The 27,765-nt window shown below is 39.0% G+C and overlaps 2 protein-coding genes across 4 annotated transcripts; both read left to right on the top strand.

The window, feature by feature from the left end:
- The first annotated feature begins 351 nt into the window (after positions 1 to 351).
- Positions 352 to 12,135, top strand: mutyh (mutY DNA glycosylase). Of its 3 annotated transcripts, none has more exons than XM_088348841.1 (15): positions 352 to 562; positions 2,743 to 2,876; positions 4,692 to 4,731; positions 4,807 to 4,880; positions 5,803 to 5,844; positions 5,906 to 5,977; positions 6,058 to 6,171; positions 6,237 to 6,334; positions 6,437 to 6,581; positions 9,953 to 10,040; positions 10,113 to 10,295; positions 10,607 to 10,755; positions 10,888 to 11,037; positions 11,786 to 11,833; positions 11,925 to 12,135. In XM_088348841.1, exons 1-15 carry the CDS (start codon positions 451 to 453, stop codon positions 12,039 to 12,041), a joined length of 1,566 nt encoding a protein of 521 aa, XP_088204967.1. In that variant the 5' UTR covers positions 352 to 450; the 3' UTR covers positions 12,042 to 12,135. The 3 variants fall into 3 exon arrangements, with proteins under 3 accessions (XP_088204967.1, XP_088204969.1, XP_088204968.1); XM_088348842.1 differs by having other exon boundaries at positions 353 to 562; positions 2,746 to 2,876; XM_088348843.1 differs by lacking the exons at positions 5,803 to 5,844; positions 5,906 to 5,977.
- Positions 12,136 to 14,248: 2,113 nt separating this feature from the next.
- elovl8b (ELOVL fatty acid elongase 8b) lies at positions 14,249 to 26,063 on the top strand. Its single transcript, XM_088348845.1, has 8 exons — positions 14,249 to 14,547; positions 19,128 to 19,315; positions 19,432 to 19,512; positions 21,639 to 21,695; positions 21,774 to 21,888; positions 23,747 to 23,874; positions 23,942 to 24,107; positions 25,940 to 26,063. Exons 1-7 carry the CDS (start codon positions 14,490 to 14,492, stop codon positions 24,104 to 24,106), a joined length of 792 nt encoding a protein of 263 aa, XP_088204971.1. The 5' UTR covers positions 14,249 to 14,489; the 3' UTR covers position 24,107; positions 25,940 to 26,063.
- Positions 26,064 to 27,765: the final 1,702 nt, after the last annotated feature.

The raw sequence follows: 27,765 nt of genomic DNA, 5'->3' as shown, positions 1-27,765 counted from the left end.
TTTGGAGTGTAGTAAGAAAATTGCACCCGCACAAGCACGAGGAGAACGTGCAAACTCCTTACAGAGTGGAATTGGAACCTGGACCTCGACACCGTGGCTCTGCATTATAACTACACTATCTACATCATTACAAACACAATTGTCATGAGACATTCAAACACTCATATGAAGTCAAAACATTTCAAGGAAATACTAATTGCTGTAGAATAATATTAAAAATAAATAGAATAAAAGGAAAAATAATAAACAGTACATATTTCGCACACGGCATCTTTATATTTTACCGGATGTGGCATTGGTCAACACTCACCGTCCCTCACTGCTGATTGGATAAACCCCGATAAAGGGGCGTTACTTGAAAGTAGCGGCAGGAAGTAAAAAAAATCAAGTGTTTTCCTTAAAACAGTGACGGAAATAAATGAAATCTTTGCATTTAAAGTCACTATTCGGATGCGTGCGACACGTTCAACGATGCGTAAAGTTAAGAAAGAAATGCCCAAAATGACTGAAAACCTTAAACCTAAGCGGAAGAGGCAGAGGACATGCGGAAAACAAGACGACGGTACGTGACACTCAAAAACGATTAAAAAATGATGACTCCGATTAGTTGATGAGAATGATCAACTTATCGGATATTCTCTATGAACGCAAAGTTATCCAAAATAAGAAACGAGCATACAACCCTAAAATCATTATTTTAAACCATATTAAGAAGGTGGGACTGGGTGGAGTTGTAACACTGGGGCAGTTTGAAAAATCGAAAAAGAGTTTTATTGATGCCACTGATATTCTAAGATACCCCTCTTTGCCCTTTTAGTCTGACTCAAAATATTTAAACACGGATGTCTAACTCCTTTCAACTCGGGGGCCACACGATAGAACAATCATTCTCTCGGGGGCCGGACTAGTAGATTAGAGAGAAAGAAAAAGAGAAGGAAATACGAGAAAGAGAGAGAGGGGAAAAGAGAGAGGGTGGGACAAAGAAAGAGAGATAGAGATAGAGAATGTGAGAGATAAAAGAGACAAAAAGAGAAATAGTGAGAGAGGGGGAAAGAAAGAGAGAGAAAGAAATCCAAAGAGAAGGAGAGAAAGAGAGAAGAGGAAAATGAGAGAGAAGAGAGAATGAAAAGGAAAGGAAGAGAGCAAAATAAGGTGAAAAGACACAGAGAGAAAGAGACAAAAAAGAACAAATAGAGTAAAAGAGATACAGGGAGTGTGAAAGAGAGAGAGAGCGATGGAGAGAGACAGACAGAGGGAGAGGAGAAAGAAATACAAGTACAGTGTTTGTGAGAGGCACCTGGCTTTGGCAACATCAAGTGGATATATTTCAACCTCAAGTGGATATATTTCAAAGAGAGAGAATGTGAGAAACAAGAGATAAGTCGACAGACAAATAATGGGTCAAAAGGTAAAGCGCTTGTCTTGGGATTAAGATGTCGCAGGATCGATTCCCACCACCTCCGTGTTGTATGTGAAAGTGTCCTCGGCCAAGACACTGAATCCCTAATGCCCCCCGATAGGTGGGTAGTTGCCTTTCATGGCTGATGCTGCTGACGGTGTGGGTGTGTGTGTGAATGGGTAAGTGTGAAGCTTATTGTAAAGTTCTTTGGGAGGTCTTCATTGAATTGAAAGCGCTATATAAATGCAGACCATTTACATTTATTGTACGTGTTCGAAAGGGAGATGGAAGAAGCAAATGCTTATTAAATCCTACCTCTTTTACTTGATTAATAATTGTATCCTATAGTTAGCTCTTCTGTGTATTTACAAACAACTAACACCTCTCTAATATACATATTTACACTGGCTCTGTGGATACACAGTCTCTTCATTATCATCAGTATCACCATTTCCTTCCCTTTTTTTATCCTACCAGAGTAATTTAGTTTTACCTCTCTATTAACTCTCTAATGCTAGTAATCACCTTATATCATTCAATCACCAATAATGACAATAATAACACTGACAGTTATAATTATAACTATTATTACCATTATATTAATACTGTATAATAATGATAATAATCTTAGGACTGGGCAGCACTGCGGCGCAGTGGTTAGCGTGTGTGCGGGACAGTTCTGCGGTCATGAGATTGAACCTCCTGTGTGGAGTTTGTATGTTCTTCTCGTGCCTGTGTGGGTTTCCGGGCACTCCCACGTTCCAAAAACATGTTTGTCAGGTAATTTGGCCAGTCCAAATTGTCCCTTGGTGTGAATGAGCGAGCGTATTGTCTGTCCCTGTGTGCCCTACGACTGGCTGGCAACCAGTTCAGGGTGTCCCCTGCCCACTGCCTGAAGATAGCGTCCCTGTGACCCTACTGAGGATAAGCAGTGCAGATAATGGATGGATGGATGGATGGATACTAGGACTAGCATAAGAAATACTAAATTGGCGAGGGAGAAAGGAAAATGTGTTACAACTGTACTGGGTCTCCCCAACGTATTTTACAACAGTGACATACTTATTTTAAAAATAAATTGCCATACCACATAATTGCTGTTTTTTTAGCTAAATGTGTGTTCATTCAAAGGACTGTATTTTTTAAAAATGTATGTTTGTTTTATTAAATGGCACTTTAGGGCTTCCATACATCAGGAACAAAAGTTGTAAACATTTGTTTATGTGTCAAAAAAACCCGAATTGTGAGTCTTAGCGTTAGTACTGGTAATTATAATCGTTAAAAGATATACTGTTTATATGATCAGCACCCTTTGAAGCATCAACTCATTTTTATTTGTCCAGCAGAGGAACACTCGTTTGCTGTTTTGCCTTCCGCCTACCACACATTCAGCGAAGTCGCTGATGTTAGCCGACTACGATCTAATCTTCTGGGCTGGTATGACCTGGAGAAGAGAGACCTCCCCTGGCGGACTCTGGTGTGAAATTAAGTATTGTCGCAAAATACATGAATTGGGTCTGTAGTTGCAGAGGTAGGTAGAGTTGTCTATATTGTTAAGTGAAGTGCTGTTACTTCAGAATAATATGACTCAAGTAAAAGCAAAAAGTAGCCATCCAAGAGTAAAAGCAAAAAGGTACTTGGTGAAAAAACTACTGAGTAACGTCTTATTTATTAATTAGCTAGCCCATGAACTTGTTTTAATTGTGTGCATTTCTTAGTTTCAGTCTGTGTGAAAAAAGGTGGGGGAAAAGAGAAAACGCGGTCCCCTCAATCAGTATATTACCAATAATAATGTAACATTATGTATAAAAATGAATTCTTAATTGAGAAAATAATCTATTATTCTACTAAATTAGAATCATATTTGTTTTTTACTCTACCACAAGATGTTGCTGTTTTGTGTCACTCACTCGAACTTTGATCTTTTTTTATACCAAGCAACTTTAATGACAACTTCAAGCAACTAAGAGTCTCTGAAAAACACACAACAAAATGTTAATTCAAATATTGCCTTTCCAGTGCAACAACAAAGATATAAATATATATATATATATATATATATATATCTCATCTCATTAGCCGTACCGCTTATCCTCATTAGGGTCGCGGGGGGCTGGAGCTCATATATATATGCGTGTTTATAGATACACCGGCGTTTCATTTCCTAACCTATGTGTTAATCATCGTTTGAACCGGTCACTATTGGCTAAAGTTATTCGGAGGCACAGGACGTGGCTCCTTTTTAGCATTTACAGGCTCGTGCTAAAACGGCGTAAAACAACGCCTGCAATTGGTCAAAAAAGATGTGAATCACAAGTTAGGTTGCTCTACGGCCTGGAGCAAATATTTTTACTAGTCTGTTTTTGTATGCAGGAATTATTGGGCTAAACAGACAGCTAGGATAAAACAAAGTCGATCGATGCAGATGCTTCTTTGCAGATTCTTTTCTGTTATTCATCGGCATTATTGTGTCTTTTGGAGTGTGTAAATATTTTACACGGTTGGATTTACTACACTCACTGATGTAAGACAACAACTGTTGCGTATTGTTATTGGATGTGATGGCTGCAAGATGACTTTGGTGAGCGACCCCGACTTTATATTTTCCCAGTATCTTGTTTCAGACTGATCTTGATGTTTCTGTGATATGTCTATTTTTTAAATTCAATTCATTATAAAATAGTAATTTATTGTCATATGCATGGTAAGGAATCACGTTTCCCTGCACAATTAAATTCTTACTTTGCTATCCACACAGTTGCCAGCAAAAAAGAAAATAGAAACTAAGAAATGGTTGGTATTTCTTGAGTCCCAAGAGTTTAACCTTCCTAACAATATGTGGAATGACGCATTTGAGTGATTGGTGACATCATACAGACACCATGTCCTTACGTGTCTGAGGCACATATTTGCTTCTTTGCGAGCCGCCGGAATGTTAAGGGGTTAATAAGTTTAACTGAACTATCTGACGGATTTGTTGACGTTGTTTTGTTGACTGTAGCGCCTTATAGTCCGGTGCGCCTTATGTATGGAAAATATAGGACAAAAAACTATTTTTGGGGGGTGCGCCTTATATCCCGGTGCGCCTTATATTGCAGAAAATATGTTAAATATAACAGAGTCAATGTAACTCGTTACTTGTTCAGAATGTGTTATATTGCATTTTGCCCATTTAATATTGACCATACTTTGTCAGATTTAGTTTTTTTTCCAGTTCAATCGGCAGAGCATTTACATTCATAGCAAAAAAAAAAGATTGAAAGCATTTTACTACCTCTTTTGGCTCCAATAGGCACTAACAGAGTCTGACATCAACATAAGGACATATGCAGGTATACAAAAAGAATTCATTGTATTGAGAAGCTGTTGCTACCTTGCTCTTACGAGCTTGTCCTACTCTGTTCAAGTGTGGGTGTCAGAGATCATGCTGCAGCAGACCCAGGTCGCCACAGTTATTGACTACTACACAAAATGGATAAAGGTACTCATTTTATTTTTTTGTAATAAAACCAGGGCAATGTCAGGGTTTGGTAACGTTTTCGACCCAAACACCCATAAAAGCAAAAACATTTTTGGGAAGAGACCCACACCACATATTTTAAAACAAAATTTGACAAAACCGCCAAACCCGCTCTCCAGATAAAAGCTATCCTTTCAGAACGTTTGATTTCACTGTCTGATGTTTGATAATTTGATAAAATCTATGAATTAGTCAAAATGCCAGAGCCTGTTTCTCATATCAATATAAATATATCACTTAAAATATGCCTCCATCTAGCAGTTACCTAAGCGTTTTAAGGCTCATTTTGTCTGTCTTTTTTGTCCTAAATAAGGGTTTTAAAACAAGGTGCTAGCAAGTTATTTTGTAAAAATGTCACAAAATACTGCAAAGAAGGATACCAACATACTTCCCTTCAGTGCAGACGGTGCAGGGTGAGGTGAGGAAGAGCGCGTACGCCCTGTGTATATTTCTCGCTCATTCTTACCGCTCACCCAATTCAATTGTTCTAGGTGCCTTGCTATGGAGCTTTTGGTCGTCTCAAGTTTGTTTCGTGGCTTTTCATCATGAAGTGTCTCAAAAATAACATAGAATGTTAAATGAGCTTCCATATAAAGGGTTATTTTGCCATTTACAGCCAAAACTGTTTGTGTGATAGTTCAACTGTTAACTGTAGTTAAAATTGTGTCTTATGTATACTGGACCGAACCCATTGAGCAGTCAGTATTGACACGGCTTGGCATGTGCAACAATTTGCTCCCAATGTAACAATACATTAAATCTTTAAGCAAGTTTAATTTTATCCCTGAGCCATATGTACTCTCGAAAAGAGCTATATCGGCTCGCAGGCCACGGGTTCCCGACCCCTAGTCTATAGCTTGATGTTTTGTGTATGTGTTTTCAGCGTTGGCCTACGGTTTCGGATCTCGCCGCTGCCACACTAGAGGTGAATACAAGAGCGGACGTTTAAAAATGTGATTGAATCTATTGATTTTGTCTATAAGTAGGAGGTCAATCAGATGTGGGCGGGCCTTGGCTACTATTCACGGGGGAAGCGTCTGCATGAAGGAGCTCAAAAAGTTAGTTTAGTGCATTCGGTGTGCTGTCTTGGTTGTTTATTGTAAACGGACGTTTAGCTTTAGCGCTTATGTGAGCACAGGTGGTGTCGGAACTGCGAGGCCGGATACCTACTACGACGGATGAGCTTCTGAGACAGCTACCGGGAGTGGGCCGCTACACTGCTGCAGCCATTGGTTCCATCGCGTTGGGCCAAGTCAGCTAGCACGCATGCTAAAATGCTTTTACTGCCAGGATTTGACTCCAGTGCTCCTCGCGTAGGTCACCGGAGCCGTGGACGGCAACGTCATCCGTGTCCTTTGCCGTATGAGGGCCATCGGGGCCGACTGCACGAGTCCCGTTGTCACAGAGGCCCTTTGGTGAGTCTGTTCATTGTTACTCAAGCGGAATTGGAATCAGAGTTGTCAGTCCTACTATGATGTGATTTTTGATGATTAAAAGTCAAATCAAGTTGTCTTTAGGGCTCTTGCGAATATGCTGGTTGACCCAAAGCGACCGGGGGATTTTAACCAGGCCATGATGGAGCTGGGGGCCCGAATCTGCACCCCAAAAGGGCCCCTGTGCGAGCAGTGTCCTGTGCGGTCTCATTGCTACTCATACAAAAAGGTATGCTCACAAGTACTTATAGGGACATTGTGTATTTTAGCGGCTTCTAGTGGTTAAAAAAACGTAGTTCACCAAAAACAAACAATCAATATTAATAAGCAAAAAATGCTTGTGCTTTGTACAATTGGTTTTCAGTTGCATGACACAATACAGCGACTTATTGTGTCCCTTTAAATCTGGGGTCTCAACTCAATTTACTAGAGGATGCTGGAGCTAGGGTCTGAGTTAGGTTGGGTCAAATCAGGTTTGCCACAAAAAAGTAAAAAAATAAATAAAAATAAATTCACTGTTCTTTAATATCATTTTAGAAAATTTCCTATCTAAATGAGATCTAAATATAGAAAATACAAATATTGAGAATTCATATATCAATCAGTAATAAATTAATCTATTATCCACTCGGGCATCACTCAAAGGGACAGCGTGTATTATTCAGTGTCTTTTAGTGGTAATGTCAAAAATCATTCAATAGGAAAAAAGAATATTGATTTATATTCTATCTATCTATCTACCTTGGTCATATCCCTCAAGAGGGGTGACCGACAGCAAGACACACACATACAATAACAAAGAAAATAAAAGGGAAATAAATAGCCCCCCCAAAAAAAAACACACACACACAAAAATTTTTGGACCATGGCCAACCCAATTGCCCAAACACCCAAACAAGTTAGGCACCTCGGCACCCAAGTTGGTCATGCTTTCGTCCCTCCAGATGAAATGGGACACCAGAAAGCGGCCATGTCACTCGGGTCAGGGTGACACACCACACTCTTTTGTTCAACAGCAGGGCCCGAAAGCTTTTACTGGTTTACCCCCGCCGCATCATACGGGTGCCCAGCCCAACCTTAAGAACGCGTCCACAATCCCACTATCCTTTAACAACACCTCTCCACTCCTTTCTATCACCAACAAGAGCTCTAGCTTCCATTATATTTAGACCTCTTTCCTGCAGTGCACTCATAACACCATCCATCCACGTCAATCGCGGCCTTCCTCTTGGTCTCCTTCCATTGACTTCTGCTCTGTAGATCCTCTTCAACATTCGCTCCTCATCCATCCTCTCCATGTGTCCAAACCAACCGGGTACTCTCTTATCAACACGCTTGCTCAGTTCCACGACTACTCCAGTTCTGTCTCTCACAATTTAATTTCTAATTCTATCCAATCTTATCACTCCTAACATAGTCCTCAAACACTTCATCTCAAAAACATTCAACTTCCTTCTTAAATCTGCGTTCAGGCTCCAAGTCTCTGCACCATACAACACAGTCTGCACAATCACACTCTCATACAGTCCCCTCTTAACATCCATACTCATACTCTTGTTGTTCATCACTCTCCTCAGAGCACCCAAAACCTTGATTCCTTGATTCACTCTGCAATACCTCACACTCCATTCCACCAACTGCAGCCACATCACAACCCAAGTACCTTAAGCTTTCAACTTATTCCAGCACCTGTCCATGCAACCTGATTTCTAACGTCATGCCCACTCCATCACGTGAACACTTCATCACCTTACTCTTCCCAACATTGACACATAACTTACGCGTATCACATACTCTTCCAAACTCCGTTACCAACCTTCTCAATGTTTCCTCAGAATCAACCACAAGCGCTGTGTCATCTGCAAACAACAACTGACTTACCTGCCACACTGTTCCACGGTTCTCCATCATGTCTACACCTCTGCCAAATACTCTTGCATTCACCTCTCTCACCACACCATCCATGTACACATTAAACAGCCATGGTGACATCACACACCCCTGTCTCACACCAGAAATTGATTTATATAACTAGCAAAATAAATTAACATATAAATGTGTTTTTTATTTTAATTTTAATAAGCTGAGCAATTTCTATAATACATAACATGAGCTGACACCTAAAGGGAGCTGCCATGATTGTCCGCTATCTTGCTGTTACGAGTACCTGAAGAACCAATTGTATGGGCAACCAACCCTTCACCCCCCCCTAAAAAAATAGTGCTATATAGCTGAAAGTTATTCAGTCTCTGTGGTTTTGAGCACTCATTTTCAGTTGCTCTTAACCAGGCGGTTTCCAACCTGGTGCCCACAGGCCCCAGGGTGCCCCCTAAGAGGAGCGGATGTGCCTGCAGACCTGTTCTAAAAATGACCACCATCATTCTGATTTTCTAGTAGAATGATTTCTTTAGTTGCTGACTGAGTTTATTTAACCGTACATCTAATCACTAACCTGGTAATAACATAGTAACAACATAATAATATCAGGATTTTTTGCGAACGCAACTAAAACCGTGTGCCTTTGCGCTAAACAGTTAACAAAAAAATTGCTCTCAGTTGGAAAAAGATCGGTGACCGTGCTCTAAAATATACAACAACCTGTAGTGGTCAAACAATAGATAGATAGATAGATAGATACTTTGTTCATCCCCGAAGGGAAATTCACATTTCCAGCAGCATCCCTGAGCTGAGAACAATCGAGAACAATCGAAAATAACACCGGAGCTGCTGGAGTGGCTGCCATTCGTGACGGCGCCGGAAGAAAAGATTCAATTTGAATCATGTACAAACAAACAAACAATTGAATCATGTACAAACAAACAAACAAACAAAATATTCATGTTTCAATAAGTGGAGTGTTAATAAAATGGGGGGAAAATAATACTGATATAACCAGGTAAAACTAATTTTAAGTTACCTGTCCAAATGAATGTTGTGCCATCTCACCTTTCCCACTCTCTCTCCTCTCACCTTTCCCACTCTCTCTCCTGCAGTTGACTTGCTGCTGCTCGCTCCTGAAACTAATACTTACCTCTTTGTGTATTGTGCAGTCCCTTCTCTAGACAAGGTCTCACTCGGGTACAATGACAGTGAGCTTGGGGTTGAAATATGTTTTCGTAGTGGTCGCTGAGTGCGAGAATAACTCAACGTCGAGAAAATTTCTGAAGCAATGAATTTCTTTAGCTCCCACATTTTTGATAACCGCTAGCCGGATTTTGGCTAATGTTTACAAGCCAACACTACAGGGCTTACTTATTACAGTTGAAAAGTTCTAACTTGTAAACAGGTACTTTCATTTAATGTGCACTAAATGTAATGAAGTAATCTGTAATACACACTGTCTTTTTAACTTTCATGTTAAGGTGTGGGTGTAAAACTATCATCATGAGGGCTGCAATTGACCCTTGGCTGCAAATTCTAGACCCCTGCTTTAAATAGTATCATAGATACGTCAAAAGCAGCCGGTCAACAATAACCCCTGCCCATCTATGCTAGGTTCCTTCTTTTTTCTTTGTCTTTCTTCAAAGACTAAATATTGAAATATCAATGATAGAAGGAATCGTCGTCAATTGAGTCACTGCGAACAAATTTTGTGTGTAGGTTCAAGCTAATCGAAAGCAGAATTCCAAGAGGTTGTTTTTGGAAAAGGACGAGAAGCGTGTCGCACTTCCGGACATCGAAGACTGCAGTTAGTAGACATCTTTTCTCCCCTCTGGACTTTCCATCATTTTTTTTTCCTTCCCTTGCATTTCTCGCTCAGGTGCCAGCGGGATGTGCCCACTATGTCCAACCGAGCCTTGGGATGATGAGTTGGGGGCTCAGAACTTCCCGAGGAAGCCGGCCAAGAAGCCACCCAGGATAGAGCGAACCTTGACCTTTGTGCTGACTCGACACGAGGAGGGAGGCCACGACGAGTTCCTGCTCATGCTCAGACCAGATAAAGGTTTAGGTTTTCCAGCGTTTTTCCAGATTATAAGTCTCTCCGGGGTGTAAGTCACACCAGTAAAAAAAAAAAGCATAGTTAAGAAAGAAAAAACATGTATAATTCGCACTCTGCGTATAAGTCTCATTTTAGGGGGTAATTGATTTTATAAAATCCAACACCATAAACATGTCTTCTTAAAAGGCAATTTGAAACAAGAATATTATAGAGAACCTAGTATACAGACGTTCCCCTACTTGCGAGCATTCCACTTCCGTAAAACGGTAGATTCGAACATTTACGTTTCTTTCCAAATGTTGTTGTGTCGCAAGGTTTGTTAGCAGGCCTATGGGAATTCCCAAGCCTGGTGTTAAAAACGGAGGACAAGTGTGAAAAGAAACACAAGGTGGCGCTGTGCGCCCTCCTCCACAAACACCTCGGAGCCCCGTTGATTGACAACTCCCTTCAGTATGTAGGAGAAGTAAGTTTGAAATCTGAATCCAGTTTGAAAACTGTTTATATTTTATTAAGCGGCTTGAAACTACCATGAATGGACGATTGAGTCATAAACTAGGATTCACACGAGTTCCTGATTCTGTTTCTATCGCGGTAGGTGCTTCACATCTTCTCACACATCCGCCAGACGTACGTCGTCCACTCTCTGCACTTGGGAGACGCCGAATCGCAACTGAGGTCGGAAAACGTACGCTGGATAAGCAGGCCGGCGTTGCAGGAGGCTGCTGTGTCCACTGGAGTCAAGAAGGTCAACCACCGCAGATATTGTCTTCCCTGGCGTGTTTGCATACATTTTGCAACTGCTGTAAAAAAAAAAAACTCAAAAACTACCAGTATAGTGGCCCTTCTATCTACAAGCTACGAGAAATTCGCGGTGCGAAATGTCTTTCGAGTAAAAATCTTGCCCGACATACAAGAGAAAATCCAAATTCCGAGAATTTCCAGAGTACCTGTAGAGGTCAAAGTGCTTGAGACTGCTCACTGCCAGCACCTCTCAGCAGTTTCCCACTGTACAGACCTGATCCTGCGCGCTTGTGTTTTTTTGATTTCGTTATTACATCTCTTGTGTTCCCTCACTCCTCCGCTACCACTTATACACCTCCATTCACTGTCGTCTTCCCCCATTAATGCTCTTAATGAACTCACATTTTATTTATTCAATATAATTTATTTATCTAATTACTGTATTTTTTATGTTCAATTACTATTTAAATATGTTTTAAGTGATCAGGAGTATGTGTTTAATAGCTATTTAAGGTCAAATTGGATGATTTGGGGGGGCCGGGAACGGATTGATTTGTTTTCAATTATTACTTGTTAGGAAAATTTGTTCAAGATACGAGAGATTCTAGTGACAAACTTGATCCGGGGACAAATTAATCTCGTATGTAGAAGGGCCACTGCACATTTTTCTCATTTTTGATGCCATTATTTCATTCCTTTTTTTGTACAACTTAAAAAGCTGCTGTTTTTAAGCTGTGTCACTTCTTATGCAGATTTTGAAGCTCTATGACTCTGTGAGTCCCCACAATGAACAGAAATCTGTAAGTTCATTTCGTTTCTGTTCTGGCCTACACTGAAAAATTCAAAATGGACGTTTCAATGGTAACAAATGTCAAAACTGTATTCCTGCAGGATGTGAAGAAAAAGCCACGCGGCAGAATGAAACCCAAGGTGATGGCATCCGGCGGTCACAACACGCAACTTTCGCTAACATCGTTCTTCAAGACCCCCAAGCGGGAAACTTGCTGATTTTGGGATTTCTTAATCCTGTCAATTATTTCTTACATTTGTCTCTGAATCATGACATGACCACTGAAATAAATTCATTTTTTTATTATTTGCATACAGTGGGTTGTAAATTTACAGGGTTCCTTTACATTTTGGTGGGAAATTAGGTTGGGGAATTTAGCTTTGACTGTAATAGTTCTGGTCCCAAAATGCATCAAGGAGAAAAAAGGGAATTTCATTAAAGGGACATTGTGTTTCATTGAGCATTTCTAAGCGGTAAAAAAAAATATTCTAGTAACAGGCATAGTCACTGTCATATACACGTGCATTTTTTAAACACTTGGCATGACTTTTCGCCATCTTGCTGCTACGGGTACCCACAAAACCCATAGCCCTTAATCACAAGAAGTCTCAAAGGGCTGCACAGACTACGGACTGTTATTTCAACAACCCCTGACCTAAAACCTCCATGAGGGTAGGGAAAAACTCATAAACCTCCTCTTGAGGAAGTTACGAAACCTTGAGAAGGGGCCTCATATCAGTTAATCCCCATTCCGGAATGACCAGGCTGCAATGGATGTTGCAACGGCATCAACAAACAATACACAGACATCAACATGAAATTTAGGTCATTCGTAAGCTATAGAATATGTGTTTTTTAATCCTAGATTCAAACAATTCCACTAATGTTGCAGTTTGAATCTCAGAGGGCAGAGTTTTCCACAGCACCGGGGCCCGAATGGAGATTACTCTTGAACCTCTGGATTTCTTCTTGGCTCTTGGGATCCATGGTTACCAGTTGCAGCAGAAGCCTCCCGATCACTTTTTTGGGTTGGGGATTCTCCCCACAGAAGCCTCCTGATCAACTACAACAAACACCAAAAAAATTCAGGTTTTAGTCAGTGTTTGTTTTATTATGTTTTCATTCAATAAAGTGCTGGATTACATTTAAAAAAAAAACTCATTAAACTGTTAATCTGCTTCCTCTTTCTGCATCTACATTGTGGTCTAGGTTGAAATGATCAACACAGGCCTAGAGCGCCCTCTACTGTGAATGTAACATGTGAAGTGATATACAGTGCCGGTCATAAAAAATAAAAATCTGAATAATTTCACATATACTGTATATCGCACTGGAGTATGTCGCTCCGGCCAAACGATAGGTTCTCGAACAACTCTGTATTCGAATAAATCTGTATTTAATCAAAATTTTCAAGTTATTTTTGTACAAGCCCCCTGAAATTTGATTTGCAACCTCAGTGGAACTGTTTAAATTGAAGGATTTTATACGATCAAATACAAATTACATTTAATGCAAAAGATATTCACTGAGTAGGCTTCAGGTCGCGCCGTTCCAAGTGCGGAGTGTTTTGGCTGGGGAATTTTGATAACAGAATTCTGACGCAGATGGCAGGCGATGTTTGGAGAACAAAGCCCTGATGACGTGGAAACGCTTCGTGTTGTTTTGAGCTTCTTCAGACATCGAGGAGACGAGGTGGAGTCCACGTGGGGAGTCTTTGGCCCTCACCATTGGAGGAGCTGACACGCCCGCTTGGGAGAAAGGCGTGGGCAAAGGAAGAACTTTGGAAGATCGGAGAACGAGAGGGATTATCGAGAAAGGCTCGACGCAGAGCGACAATAATTCGGCTAATTCGATGGAATTCACTTTTATTATATAAGAAAATAAATCTGCCCCCGTGTGAAAATGTCGGCTATTCTTGTCCATCTTTTCCCAGAAAGAAACGAGCATGCATTGTTAGAAGAATGAAGTTTGTGTTTGGTTAATGGAGTCAGATAACTAATTCAAACAATTAGGTAAACGATACATTTTAAGATATGAACTCCTAACATATCTAGGCTAAAAACACACTTCTATTCTCTAGCTTATGAATGACCTATATTTCATGTTGACAATATCTGTATTATTTGTTATTACAACATCTATTGCAGCCTGGTCATTCTGGAAGGGGATTACCTCATGTGCGGCCCCTTCTCAAGGTTTCTTCATTTTCCTCATGTTGAGGTTTTTGAGTTTTTCCTTGCCCTCATGTAGGTTTTAGATCAGGGGATGGTGTATTAATAGTCTGCAGTCTGTGTAGCCCTTTGAGATATCTTGTGATGAAGGGGTATACAAATAAACATGACCTGACTTAAACCTCAAACTCAAGTTGCGATGTTGTTCAGGTTTAAATGAAGCTAAAATCTACAGCGCCCCCTACCTTGCACTTGCTGTCCCTAAACGGATCTTCTTTTGGGATGAGCCACGCAAAGAATGCCGACGCGTGTTAATCTCGTAAAGCCGCATTCCTGCACTTTGCATTAGGCGGCCTGTCGTACAACGTACCGCTCTCCAGAAGGAGGAGGAAGAGCTACGGAAATTGTCTCCGTGGAAGTTTTGGCAACAGAGGAAGAGTTTCCTAAATGTTTGGCTAGGTTCTCATCTGTTTTCTGGAGTGTGACAGACAGGCGATGCCTTCTGCGTGGGAGACCATATTGTCAGTCCACCAGACCATTGTTGACAATGGAGGTAAAGTGTGTTTATTTTCTCCTACCCAACGCATGATTTTATATTTCTTTCAATGCACGTGTTTCAATATTTTGTAAAAGGATCAGTTTCCCTTGTAAGTTTTGCGAAATCGGTTTATTTTTCCTATTCCCGTTTTGTTAAGAACCTGCTAAACGCGTTGAGTCAATGTAGGCATTGTCTCCGTCTTTATGGCATCTCACCAAGTTTCCAACTCATATGCAACTCATTCGAATTCAAAATAGTGATATTCGTGCTATTACACATGATTCGGACGGGTGCTTGAAATCCTGGAAAATGCTTGAATTCTAATGTGTGTTTTCAAGGTCAGGAAAATGCTTGCATTTGAAATGGATTGAAATTGTTACCGTTGCAATGTTTCTTGGCAGTTCGACTCTATAGACCAGTGTTTTTCAACCCTTTTTGAACCAATGTACACCTTTATTTATAAAAAAGTTCCGAGGCACACCGTCCGTCGAAAATGTTTGAAAATGAAGTTATGTCAAATTTCACTGTACTACCTCATAAGCAGATAAAAAGAAAACAATAATTCTTAAAATAAAAAAGAATGATGTGCTTTATTTAATTTGATTTTTACAGTGCAATCTTAAACCGCTTTGTTAAACAAATTAAGTTATTAAATGTACTGCGCTACCTCATGAGCAGATAATTAGTATATACAAATCTACTGCCACCTACAGATATGGATGACTATTACATTTCCTCATCTGGAGATAGCAAAAATACTGAATAATGGCCTGATTTTTTTTGGAAAGATAAAATTGGGCAAATTCCAGCGGCACATTAGACAAGGTCTCATGGCACACTAGTGTGCCCCGGGATACTGGTTGAAAAACACTGCGCTAGACCACGCAATTAATAAATTATTTTATTTTAAAAAGTGCGTGAAACTGACGCCAACACTCCTGCTCTGGGTGCTTGTCATTTTAGCGTTGTCATGTGAAGCGTCACCGCCTCCTACTGGTTGCACCCAAGAGGACAGCTCTATTTAGGAAACCTGCTCTTTGGCTCAGCTCACTGAGTAGCGCTGGCTCTTTCGGCTCCCAAACGGCTCTTCAGTATTTTTTTTTAATTATATAATTTTTAATGATATATAATAAAACTTAATGCACCGTAATTCATATACTTGCAGGGATCCATTGAAATGACAAAACATAAATTAAAATATTCAAAGATCTACAAAAAAGTTGTAAAATACAAAGGAATTTTACCAATTTACACACTGAACCGAAGTCGAACAACAACTCAAAATTATATAAAATTCCAAAACTATAAAATTGAAGTTGAAAATATTAACTCTTCAGTTCTATAAATGAATGGTCAAATGCAAAAAAAAAAAAAATACCCAAAACAATTAACAATTTTACTTTAACCACTTAAAACACCGATCCTATAAAATCATGCACAGCATAAACATCAAAATAAGTCAAACAAAAAGCAGAAGATGACCGCTGCTCGAATACGACTGGGATGGATCCCAACACCCCTGCGACACTACTGAGGATAAGCAGTGCAGATAATGGATGGATGGAAAAAGCAGGCGATGAGAAGTCTCCAAATTTGAAAGATTGAATGCACTCTGCTTTGAGGCAATCAATATCATCAAAATGAGCCCAAATTTGGCTCATTTTTTCTGCTTTTTATACATACAGTACTTAGTTTCTTTTGTTGTCTACCGTATTGAACTCTATTATTACCCAACATCAGTAGAACCCTTTCTGTGTTCGTAAACAAGTATGACGTAGCCAAGCTGCATGTGCACTGTTGAAGCAGAATTCTTGTCAGTTTATAGCAGCCCATTGACACAAAAAGATCCTAGATAGGAACAGCTCAAAATAGCTCGAAGTGTGTACGAGCAGCAAGATAGCGACTTTATTTTAGTCATCAAAGTCAACAAAAAAACAGTGCTTGATTTCTTCCTTTGAAGATACTGGGAAAAATTGGCCTTGAAAGTGCTTGAATTTGGCCATGAAAAAGGTGTACGAACCGTGTATCAAAGAGACACACTGTTACAATGAGATCTCATATTACAATGAGATCTCATATTGGCCGATTTGAGGACATATTTAATTCAGTGATTCTCAACTGGTCTGACTTCAGGATCCACCATCCCACCCTAACTACAAGCTGTGAATAAAAATCTCCACTTCTAAATGAAAGAATTTAAACCATATGTAGTAGAATACAGACGCTGCCCTACTTACGAACGAGGCGATCGTTCGTAAGTTGAATTTGTTTGTAATTTGTTTCAGTGCTATATTTTTTATGTTTATGGTTTGTATAAGTATGTTTAAGGCTTGTATAAGTAACCTGTATTGTTTTGTACTAAAAAATAAACGTTTAATAAAATAATATGCTCTAAAAAGATAAATAGAGTTAAATTTGACCTACTATTGGAAGATGAGCTTTAAGAGTTAGGCGACTTCCTCCTCCGTGGTAGAAAGGTTCCAGACGATCGTTCGCAAGTTGAATTTGGTCGGAAGTTGCTTCAGTGCTATATTTTGTATTGAATGTATGTTTAAGGCTTGTGTAAGTAACCTATAATGTTTTGTACTAAAAAATAAACATTTCATAAAATAATATGCTCTATGAAGATAAATAAAGTGAATTAACCTACTTTTGGAAGATGCGCTCCAAGAGGTCCTCTCCGTGGTAAAAAGTGGTGTAAAAAAAAAGCGTTCCAACCATTTTCTCAAGCTTTCCTATTCCACTTTTGTTTTAAAAAAAACGGTTCGCCTCTTCTTCACTCTTTACACCAACCATATTGAATGGATTCACGAGATATTAAACAATAAAAATGTCAAAGTTCTTAGCGCACTTGAGGTACAGTACAGTATGTTGACACCCCAACTAGGAAGAGGAAGCGAAATTCTTCTTCACTTTTACCTTGGAGGAGGATCTCTTCAAGCACATCTCCCAATAGTAAACTGAACCTCACTTTATTTAAGTTTATAGAGCATATTATTTGATGAAATGTTTAGTTTTGAGTACAAACAATACAGGTTACTTATACAAGCCTTTAATATACTCATATAAACCATAAAGATACAAAATATAGCATTAATGCAACTTAAGAACAAATTCAACTTACGAACAATTGTTAGGAACCTAACCCGTTCGTAGGTTGGACAGCGTCTATATATAATTTGTTTGGGGTTCGTTGGGGTTACATTTTTCAAAAGTGAAACTGAGGGGGGAGTGGTACGGTTAGCACAGCCGCGGCACAATCCTGATGTCATGGGTTCAAATCCAGCTAGCAGCCTTCCTTTGTGGAGTTTGCATGTTCTCCCGGTGCCTCTGGGGTTTCATCCGAAAACTCCGATTTCCTACCACATTCCAAAACCATGCATGTCAGGTTAATTGGCTTGTCCAAATTGTCCCTAGGTGTGAATGAGCGAATCGTTGTATGTTGTACGCAACTTTTTAGTGTACTGTATTTTACTGCTGCTTTAAGGCACGGATCGCCACCGACCCGCTAACATGAGGTTTGTTACCTGACATCTAACCCTAAAGGAGGGTTAACCAAAATGACCCTCAAAACAAAAACAACTTCAAGTAATAATATTCCCTTAAACTAGCTGTATTTTTAAGAAAACCCCAATATATTTTTTTAACAAACACAACATGTGCTTGCAAGAAATGGAAGCCTGAAAATACTGCAATATATAATGTAATATGGTTGGTTTGTTGGTTGGAGCCCTTACCCACTAGGGTTGTAGGTGCACAATTTCCTGTATTGTGTCTTGGGAAAATTATACATATATTAGATAATATATTAGATGTATTAATGTTTTCCAAGCACAACAGATTTATGATCAAACAATAGAAAAAATAATTTTCATTTTTTGGTATTAAACAGACATGGGACCAAGTCACACATGTGCAAGTCTCAAGTAAGTCTCAAGTCTTCACCTTCAAGTCCCAAGTAAGTCCCAAGTATTTTTTTCTTGGGCAAGTCAAGTCACAAGTCAAGTCCCGAGTCTTAGATTGCCAAGTCCAAGTCAAGTCACAAGTCATAAAAACAGCGACTCGAGTCGACTCGAGTCCAAGTCACTAAGTCTCAAGTCCCCATGTCTGGTATTAAATATGTTAATACATTGTTTATTTTAACAATGACATAAATGCAGCTTTAGATCTGGACCAACTCACCACAAACATGCCAAACTAACTCAAGTGGGAGCTATGAATACAAATATGCCTGCCTTAATTATCATGCTGCTTTGTAGTGAAAACAAAATACGATTTTAAGTAATAAATGGGCAATAACATCTGATCAAAGTACTAGGCTTGGTCTACTTTTGCACATTTATTGTCCTCTACCGGTGGGTACAAGCATGTGGTTTGTATTTATTAAAAGGAAATGATAACTTTAAAAAATAGGCCAGAGACTTTTGTTTTAGTTTGACATATTCAGGCATTTAGCGCGAGCCAGATTAAATCATCCAACAAGCCGGATCCGGACCGCGAGCCATATCTTTGTGCTAAAGAATATTTGCTCCCGACTAAGCCAGAGTATGTGTTATTGGGACTGTTCACACGTGTTTGACAATGCATTGCCATAGACAAGAGGACAGACCCGTGGCCCCTGGTCTACTCGCCGGTCCCCGTGGCCCTCATCGTCCTGCTGTACCTGGGCGCGGTGTGGGTGGGGCCCCGGCTCATGAGGCGCAGGGACCCTGTAGATCTGCGCCTGGTCCTCATCCTTTACAACTTGGCCATGGTGGCCTTGTCGGCTTACATGTTCCATGAGGTGCGTTGGACCACCTCCGCCCACGGGTTGGGGGTCTTTTTATTGAATGTTTTTTTTTTACCCATGGGAGAAATAAGCCAACAAACACCTGAGTTGTGGTCTAATTTGTTTTGTAGTTCTTGGCCACTTCCTGGCTCTCCAACTACAGCTACCTCTGCCAGCCGGTGGACTACAGCAGCAAACCTCTGCCCATGAGAGTGAGAACAATGTTTTAAATAATGGTTGTCAAATGGAAGGACATGAGATTTAGAAAAAAAGAGATGGAGTTTTTAAAGTGGATAACTATCGTAAATTCCAAAATACAAGCCACTATTTTTTTACACATTTAAAAACAACACAAAGCGTACCTGGCGACCTCGGATACGTGTTAGGCGCTCACCGCGGATCTTGGTGCAGCGGGTTGCCAAAGTGTTACGAGGGCCCGCGGCGGGAGGTGACGCAATTTGATTTCTGCTCAGTGCTCCGAATGTCAACGTGAAAGAATTCAATAAAGACTGGATAAACAAGATTCCTAATGTCCCTTGGGTTAGTAAAACAACCAAAGTAAAATAACACTGAGAAGTGAGGTGATCATTACCAGAAGTGTGGAAAAACCCCTGTAGTAATAGAAATTTTAATGATGTGTGCCTAAGAATAGTAGTGTGTGTGTGAGTATAATAGTTGGAAATCAAAATTTTCTATATTTAGTGGGAATTTGTTGAAAAAAGTTTAACATTTTTGAGTATACAAAGATCGCAATCTTGGAAGAATCAGCGGGGAAACGTCTAGTACAGAAAAGTAACACATTGTGCCACTGTTAAGAAACCCGTTTGCAGCTGGTTCCCACAGCTGTCAATCTTAGTCAACTAGCAAAGCAGTCAATATTAATCAAAGTTGCGTTCAAACGATGAGTGCGACAAAAACATTCTCAAAGCGAAACTCAATCTACTGTACTGAATACAATTCAGAAGCCTGATTTAATTATTTTATGTAGTAGTAGTAATACTTGGGCTTCTATCACTGGCATGTGTGCAAAGGATGGCGGAGCGTAAAATCAGTTAATCGAACAATACAGGAAATAAGAAACGTATAAATATATGAGTAGAAAAAAGTAATAGTTATTTTTAATGTAATTGAATTATTAAGTCAGATTGTAATGTGTGTGTTAAATATTTAACCTTTAAATGTCTAAACATGAACTGCTCTGAACATGGCTTCTTGCAAAATAATTTATTGTTCCATTAAATTCTGTGACCTATGACGACACGACAGAAGCAAGTTGTGTTTTATGACTGTGCTCGGGCAGATAAAATATGCACAAACTCGGTTCAGAGGCAGAAGCTCACCGGAAGTTATGTGCAAGTACGTCTACTGTTCTTTAAGCTTCAGTTCAACAGCGGTGACAATCTTCAAGTCTAGTCATATTTATTTCTATAGCCCTTAATCACAAAATATATTGAAATGACTGCACCGGAAAAACTCAAAACGTCAGCACGAGGAAAATAAGAAACCTTGAGAAGGGGCCTCACAAGTGGTTCTTTCCAGGGAGCATCCCTTTCAAACTATTATATTAAACTTGTGTATTAAGGCGCCGGCCTCACAATGTAGGCCTGTTGGCTGCCTGTTTGAGACCTCTGATTTAAACTTTGGAAAGTTAGCTTTACAGTTACTGTATTTCCCTGACTAATAATTAAATTCTTACTTTGCTGTCCACACAGTTGCTAGCAGCAAATAAAATAGAAACTAAAATTTCTTAAACCCCAAGAGTTTAACCTCTCTAATCATATGTGGAATGACTCATTTGAGTGAACTATCTGACTGTTTTGTCGACGTTTCCACTGTAGCGCCTTATATTCCGGTGCGCCTTATGTATGGAAAATATAGGACTAAAAAACTATTTTTGGAGGGTGCGCCTCGTGAAAATACAGTAATTAAATCAGATTTATTCTTTTCAATGACTATTACTCACTTACCTAGCACTTTACCATTTTGAGAACAAAGTCAAAAAATATTTCCGCATGCTTAGGAATACTTGGCTGGATAAAAACATTCGAAATAGAGTTACAAATGTCTTGTCATTGATAACAAATGAGATTAGACATGGCACTCCGGGGAAAAACTTGTGGTATAGAGACTTTGAAGAGAAAAGGGATAAAAGACTATCAGGACGACTAACCCAACAAACATAATAATTACAACTTAGTGCTTGGAAAATAGGCCTGAGTTTTATTAATAAGAATGCAATGAAGAATAGCGTGATGAATGAAAATAAGTGCAATAACATATAGCAGCAGCAAATTCAATACAGTAATATTATTATATGTTGTGTGATCTCTCCCATTAGATGGCCAGTGTCTGCTGGTGGTTCTTTTTCTCTAAAGTCATCGAGCTCAGCGACACGGTTTGTTGACTCGTCCCTTGTCGGCTTGGTTTACCGTCTCTAAATATTGAACCTTTCTCTTTGCGTCGACACTTGCAGCTCTTCTTCATCCTGAGGAAGAAGAACAGCCAACTGACTTTCCTTCACGTTTTCCACCACGCCACTATGATCCTCAACTGGTGGTCGGCCGTCAAGTATACGGCTGGCGGACAGTGTAAGACTTGGGTGTCAAGATGATTTTCAGAGAGTGCCACATCAGCGTAATGGCTCCCCTAAAATGTATCGTAAAAGTGTAACTAATTGCAGTGTCTGAAATAATGTCTGCCCGGATGCCCGGGGCTCGCATCTTTTACGTTGGGCGTTCAACTTACAAAACGTCTCCGCCGGGTGGCCGACAAATTTTTCAAGAAAAAAAAAAGAAAAGAAAAAAACCCAAAAGATTCTTTTTTCGAGTCAAACGTTTGCTTTATTCCGATTTCGAAATCTTCGTTCGGTTTGGAAATTACGGAATTTCAGTTTGTTTGGCAATTAGCATACTCGGCAGCCAATCAGAAGCCTGCATCGAATAACTTCGTGCTTCCGGACTTTCCCGAGCGTTATAAGGTCGTGCATTTGCATATCGTTTTCCAAAGTAGACGCACAGAGAACACAAGAAAAATGGAGAAGTGGTTAGGAATCAAGCCAAAACCTCAGCCCCAGAAGAAAGTTTCAAAAGAAGCTAACAAAATCTATGACGCTTCAAAAGGTAAACATACATTAAAAGCATCGTGGAAAGAGGAATTCACGTGGCAGACGACGCAACGTAAACATTGCATGAATGAAGATGAGTAAATACAAGTATATACCGATGGCAGATGGAAAACAGCGATGTCATATACATGCAATGATTGTTATAAGTAGATTTATAATAAACTTAATTTTAAAGTGATGTTCTTTTATATATTCTGGTTATCAATCCTTAATAATTTGCAACAATGGATTTTTTTTGCGGTTAGTCGTCTTATTGCGTTTCAAGTTGTGAAAAATGGGGCAGGCAACTTTTCAGAGTTGTCTGCCCTTGTGTCCGCTAACTTTTTGGCATGAGTTTCAGACACTTCTAATTGTAATTGGTATTTAAACTAAATTAACCTACTCTTTCATGTAAAGTAACTCTATTTTTTTTAAATATTCAAGTCACAAACTCAAGATACGAGCGAAGGTTTTGCCTGACATGTGAGAGCAAATCCAATCTACGAGTATTTCCAGACATTGCCTTTAAAAACTGGGCCTTGAAAGTCATTTTATTATGATATTTACTTTATGACTGTTTTTTTATGTTTAATTACTATTTGAACATTTTTTTTATTGAGCAGGAAGATATGTTTTATAGGTATTTAGCATTAACGTGGATTCTTTTGGGATTCCGGGAACAAATTAACTGCTTTTCAGTTATTTCATATCGGGGAAATTCGCTCGAGATGCGAGCAATTCTAGATACAAGCGCGATCGGGTATCAAATTAATGTCGTATGATGAGGTACCACTGTATGACAAAAGAACAAAATCTTCTTGGGGATATTTAGGATCATTCATTTCTCAATTCTACTCGTCGATTCGTTGTTTAGTGGACTGAGCCATCATTTCGCTGGTCTTATAGTCGACAGCTATTGTGGGAAATCTAGTTTATGGTCTAAGCCATGGGTCAGCAACCTGCAGCATTAGGGCCGCATGTGGCTCCCTGGAGATTTTTCAGTAATGTTTGAACATTGAAAATTTGAGGGACATTGTGTACTGTATATATTTTTGGTGATTTTGTGGTTGTCGGTAAATGGACAACACATTTTTAATGCTTTAAAAATATTGGGAATGAATATGAAATGTGTCACCTTTATTTATGAATCCCCTCTTGGTTTGGGTAGCAAAATAGGTTTATATAAGGCTTCAATTGTTATTGTTTTTTTTTTGCGTCCATTATGGCTTTTTCAACATTTTGGGTTGCCAACCGCTGGTCTAGACCCCTTTTTGGCTTGTTTATTTTTTTGACACAGTGTGTGAAAGCCGATTTGAAAATATTTGACTTTTGTGGCCTTGCAGCTTTCTTAACAGGCATTCTCAACACTTTTGTCCATGTTGTGATGTACTCATACTACGGTTTGGCTTCCATGGGCCCTCGCGTGCAAAAATACCTGTGGTGGAAGTCCTACCTCACCTGCTTGCAGCTGGTAAGATTGCTTGAGTAAAAAAAAAATAGAAAATTATATTTATCCTTGTTTGGTTTTGGTGGTCTAGCTGCAATTCCTGCTGATTTTGATCCACGCCAGCTACAGCCTGCTGACAGGATGCGACTTTCCAATTGTCTCCAACATCTTGGTGGTCCTTTACTCCGTCTTACTCATCTTCCTGTTCACTAATTTCTATCGCAAGAGCTACCTCGACAAAAGGAAGCGTACTTGAGGTGCGTTCACGGTCAAATGTATAGAGTGAGCCATCCAAATGTAGATTAATTGATACCTACGAATATATTCCATTTAAATAAATGAACACATAAATCATGTCATACCAAAATATATGGCATAAATACAATTTATTCATTTATGCAGTATTTCATTTATTTAGTCGTTTATTTCAGCATTTATTTTCTCATGTATTTTATCTTTTAGTGTGTCATTTTTTTGTCATATATTTGGTCTTGACATTTGATTCAAACAAAGATGCAGCCCAGTACCATAGCTTTTCAGCTATTGGTGGATCAGGGATAAACTACTCAGCTACTAGACAGATCAACCAATAGGTGAAGAGCTCTGCCAGTTGGACCCGCCTTCTCATTTGAAGAACATTTCGCTGTGACAAAATAAATGACAAATGATGAAATGCACAAAAAAAACATAACGAAATAAATAAATGACCAAATACCCAACAAAATGAATGACAATACTGGCAAAATACACAATAAAATAGTTGACAAAATACAGGACGAAATAAATTAATGACAATAAAGTATACGTGAAAATGTACGTGACCAAATAAGTTGTCAGGACCAGAACAAAAACAGGACCCACTTGCGTGACGTTTTATTGAAAAAGAGAGGAAGAGCTGCGCCCCCGATCCGGTGTTCGCTTGCCGCGGGAAGCAAGTCGCTCTCGCAATCGGATTCTGATCTGAATACGAAAGTGGATATTCCTTAGCGAGCGATGGTGCTGTCAGTGGCGGAAAACTGGTCGGTAGCCGGGACTGGGAGAGCAAGACGTGGTCTGGGTCGGAAACGAGTTGTAAGCCGGGACGGGAGAGCAGACGTGGGAGACAAAACAGGAGCAAAAAACGGGACAGGTCTGAGTCAGGGTCAGAGATTCGCAGACGGACTGACCACAGGAGATTGACAGGACAGGGTTCAAATAGTGACAGGGAGCCAATCAGAACCCACAGCGGTTGGCGCCGCACAGGTGAATCGCATCAGTAATCATGACATATCTGACAATATACATGACAAAAATAAATACGAAAATAAACTAATGACCACATGCATGACAAAATAAGTTACACAATGAATACCGGAATAAATAAATGTCTATATATTTGACACAATACACGATGCATTACTTCACCAAATTTATGACAAAATGCATGACCGAAAAAATGCATGGCCAAATAAATGAAAAAATAAATATATTTAAAAAAATACACAACAAAGCACCTGACAAAATCCATATAAAAATCACGACGACATACATGATAACATAAATAACGAAATCAATTAGAAAATAAATCACAAAATGCATCTTTAAATGAATAAATTGAACTTACGTGTCACGTGATTTATTTATCTTTTTATTTATTAATTTGGCATTTACTTATTTCTGTACATGACAGGATTGGTCCTCCATGCAAAAACAAATGTTTAGCTTTAAACTCAAGGACACGCTGCTTCGAGTTTGCGACCAAGCTCGTTTCACGTTTTGTCCACTAGATAGCAGTGCGCGTTTATGTTTATAAAAAAATTAATTGAGATGTTTATTTTAACGTACATGTAAGTACAACATTTCTGCTGTATGTAATGAACAGCCTGAACATTTATTTAGAATATTTAAATTTCCCTTTTTCTAACAAAAAAGATAAATGTTCATGTGCTATCGACAATGTAACCATGTCAAATTTCCTGCTTTCTATTGGCTCAATAAAATTGAATGCAACTTGATTTTGAGAAGGGATTTGTTCCCTTGTTATTTAATGAACCTTTATTTTCTTGAGTAACAAAATCCATCCACTATCTGCATCGCTTTTCCCCATTAGGGTCGCATGGGTGCTGGGGCCCATCCCAGCTATCTTCGGCAGTGGACAGGGGACACCCTGAACTGGTTGCCATAATGTCAAAGTGATGTTCTTCATTAAACCCTCCATTAAAACCAAAAACATTGTTTCCTTTGCCATTTATTATCTTCATTTCTTTTTGTATTATATGAACTATAAGAATCTAAAAAGTGTCAGAAATAAACAAATTTAAAAAGGAAACCATAATTTCCTTGTTTTAGAACTTAGAAAAACATCTGCTTGTTCACTTACTTACTTACTATGTAGGTACTTACTTACTATGTAAGTACTTACTTACAATGTAAGTACACATTTTGCACGCACCTGACTTTTGTCCGCCAGAGGGCATCGCGAGCCTATGTTCAAGTGATGCAATTTATTTTGTTTATATTTATTAATTGAACGGACAAAAAGGAAACCATTAAAATGTGTGCTGTAATCAATCTATACAATTACTCTCTATATCGAAAAGAGATTTGCTGTGTTTACTTTTCAAAATAAAACTAAAGCTCAAAAATGAGGGCTACAAAGATTGTTTCTCCCGTTATTAAAAGACGTTTGTTTCTGTACTCCAACTCAAAAACAGATGCCCATTAAAAGTCCAGTTTCTGTAAAAAAAATGGAAGGAAATATTCACATTGACTCAACACCGGAACAAGCTTTTTTATTTCTATTGGCTCGGAACGAGTGCTTGTAAATATATCTTAAGATTTCGATTGACTCCTCTGTTAAAATGGACTCTCTTGCATCTTTCTTTGATAAAGTGAACCCCTGTTTTTTTTTTTTTCAAATCATTTTTTTATGATTGCCTTTTTTAACTTAACTTCAAAATATTGTACTTGCTGATGTTATCTTCTGGCTAAAATCAACATTGCAGCCAATGTTGAGCTGCTTGTATGGCGTGTGGACATACGTGTCTGTCTATAAATATGATTTGAAACAGTCCTTTTCTTACTTTCACCATTTTCATCCTGGAATAAAACCAAACCTCAACCACACGGGTGAAATCAATCTTCTCCCCCTCAGTCCCCCACCTCCTTTCCTCCGGCGTAATACACTGCGTAGCCGGAACACTGATGATATAAGTAAGATAAAAGCTGAATAACACGGTGAAAACAATATATAAAGGCTCTTTAAACTTATTTTGGCATTGCTAACACATACTTAGTAGAGCAAATATTTAGTTTAAAACTTTTATAGGACACCTCAAACAATGCACCCACCTTTAATAGGACAGTGCGTATTATTTGACCAATGGAGGTCGCTGTATTGTTTAATGCCACTGAAAGTGAGTGCTAAAAAGCACAAAGAGGATTATAATCCGTGGAGACTCAAAGTGAACAAACCGCAACATTTTAATTCAACTTTTTTTTCTGTTGTTGAGGTTTTTGGGTATGTCTATCAGCAAGATGGCGGAAAATCATGTCATGAGTATTTAAATATAATGCAATTTCATATGACTGTCTGTGATTTCTTTGCTTACTATTAAAATCATCTTTTTTTTTTAAAGATTTACGTTTTTTTACCACTAGGAGGCACTAAATATTGATCCTTTATTTTAATCATTCCATGTCAGCAGTATGCTTCTAGATCAGGGGTCTCCAACAATTTTGAAACTGAGAGCTACTTTTTGTTACTAATTAGCGGAACGTGCACCCAGTTTGATATGCATTTCTAAAATAATGACTTATGTTATTTCGATCTTGTTACTATGTTATCACCATGTTAATTTTTGGAAGTTGGGTTAAACAGACTCAGTAAACCACAAATAAATAATTTTACTAGAAAATCACAATGATCAGCACTGG

The sequence above is a fragment of the Urocampus carinirostris genome, chromosome 12, assembly GCF_059441175.1.
Source record: "Urocampus carinirostris isolate Australia breed hairy pipefish chromosome 12, RoL_Ucar_1.0, whole genome shotgun sequence".
Lineage (NCBI taxonomy): Eukaryota > Metazoa > Chordata > Actinopteri > Syngnathiformes > Syngnathidae > Urocampus > Urocampus carinirostris.
The sequence above is the reverse complement of the archived record's forward strand: the minus strand, read 5'-3'. Positions and strand labels throughout refer to the sequence as shown.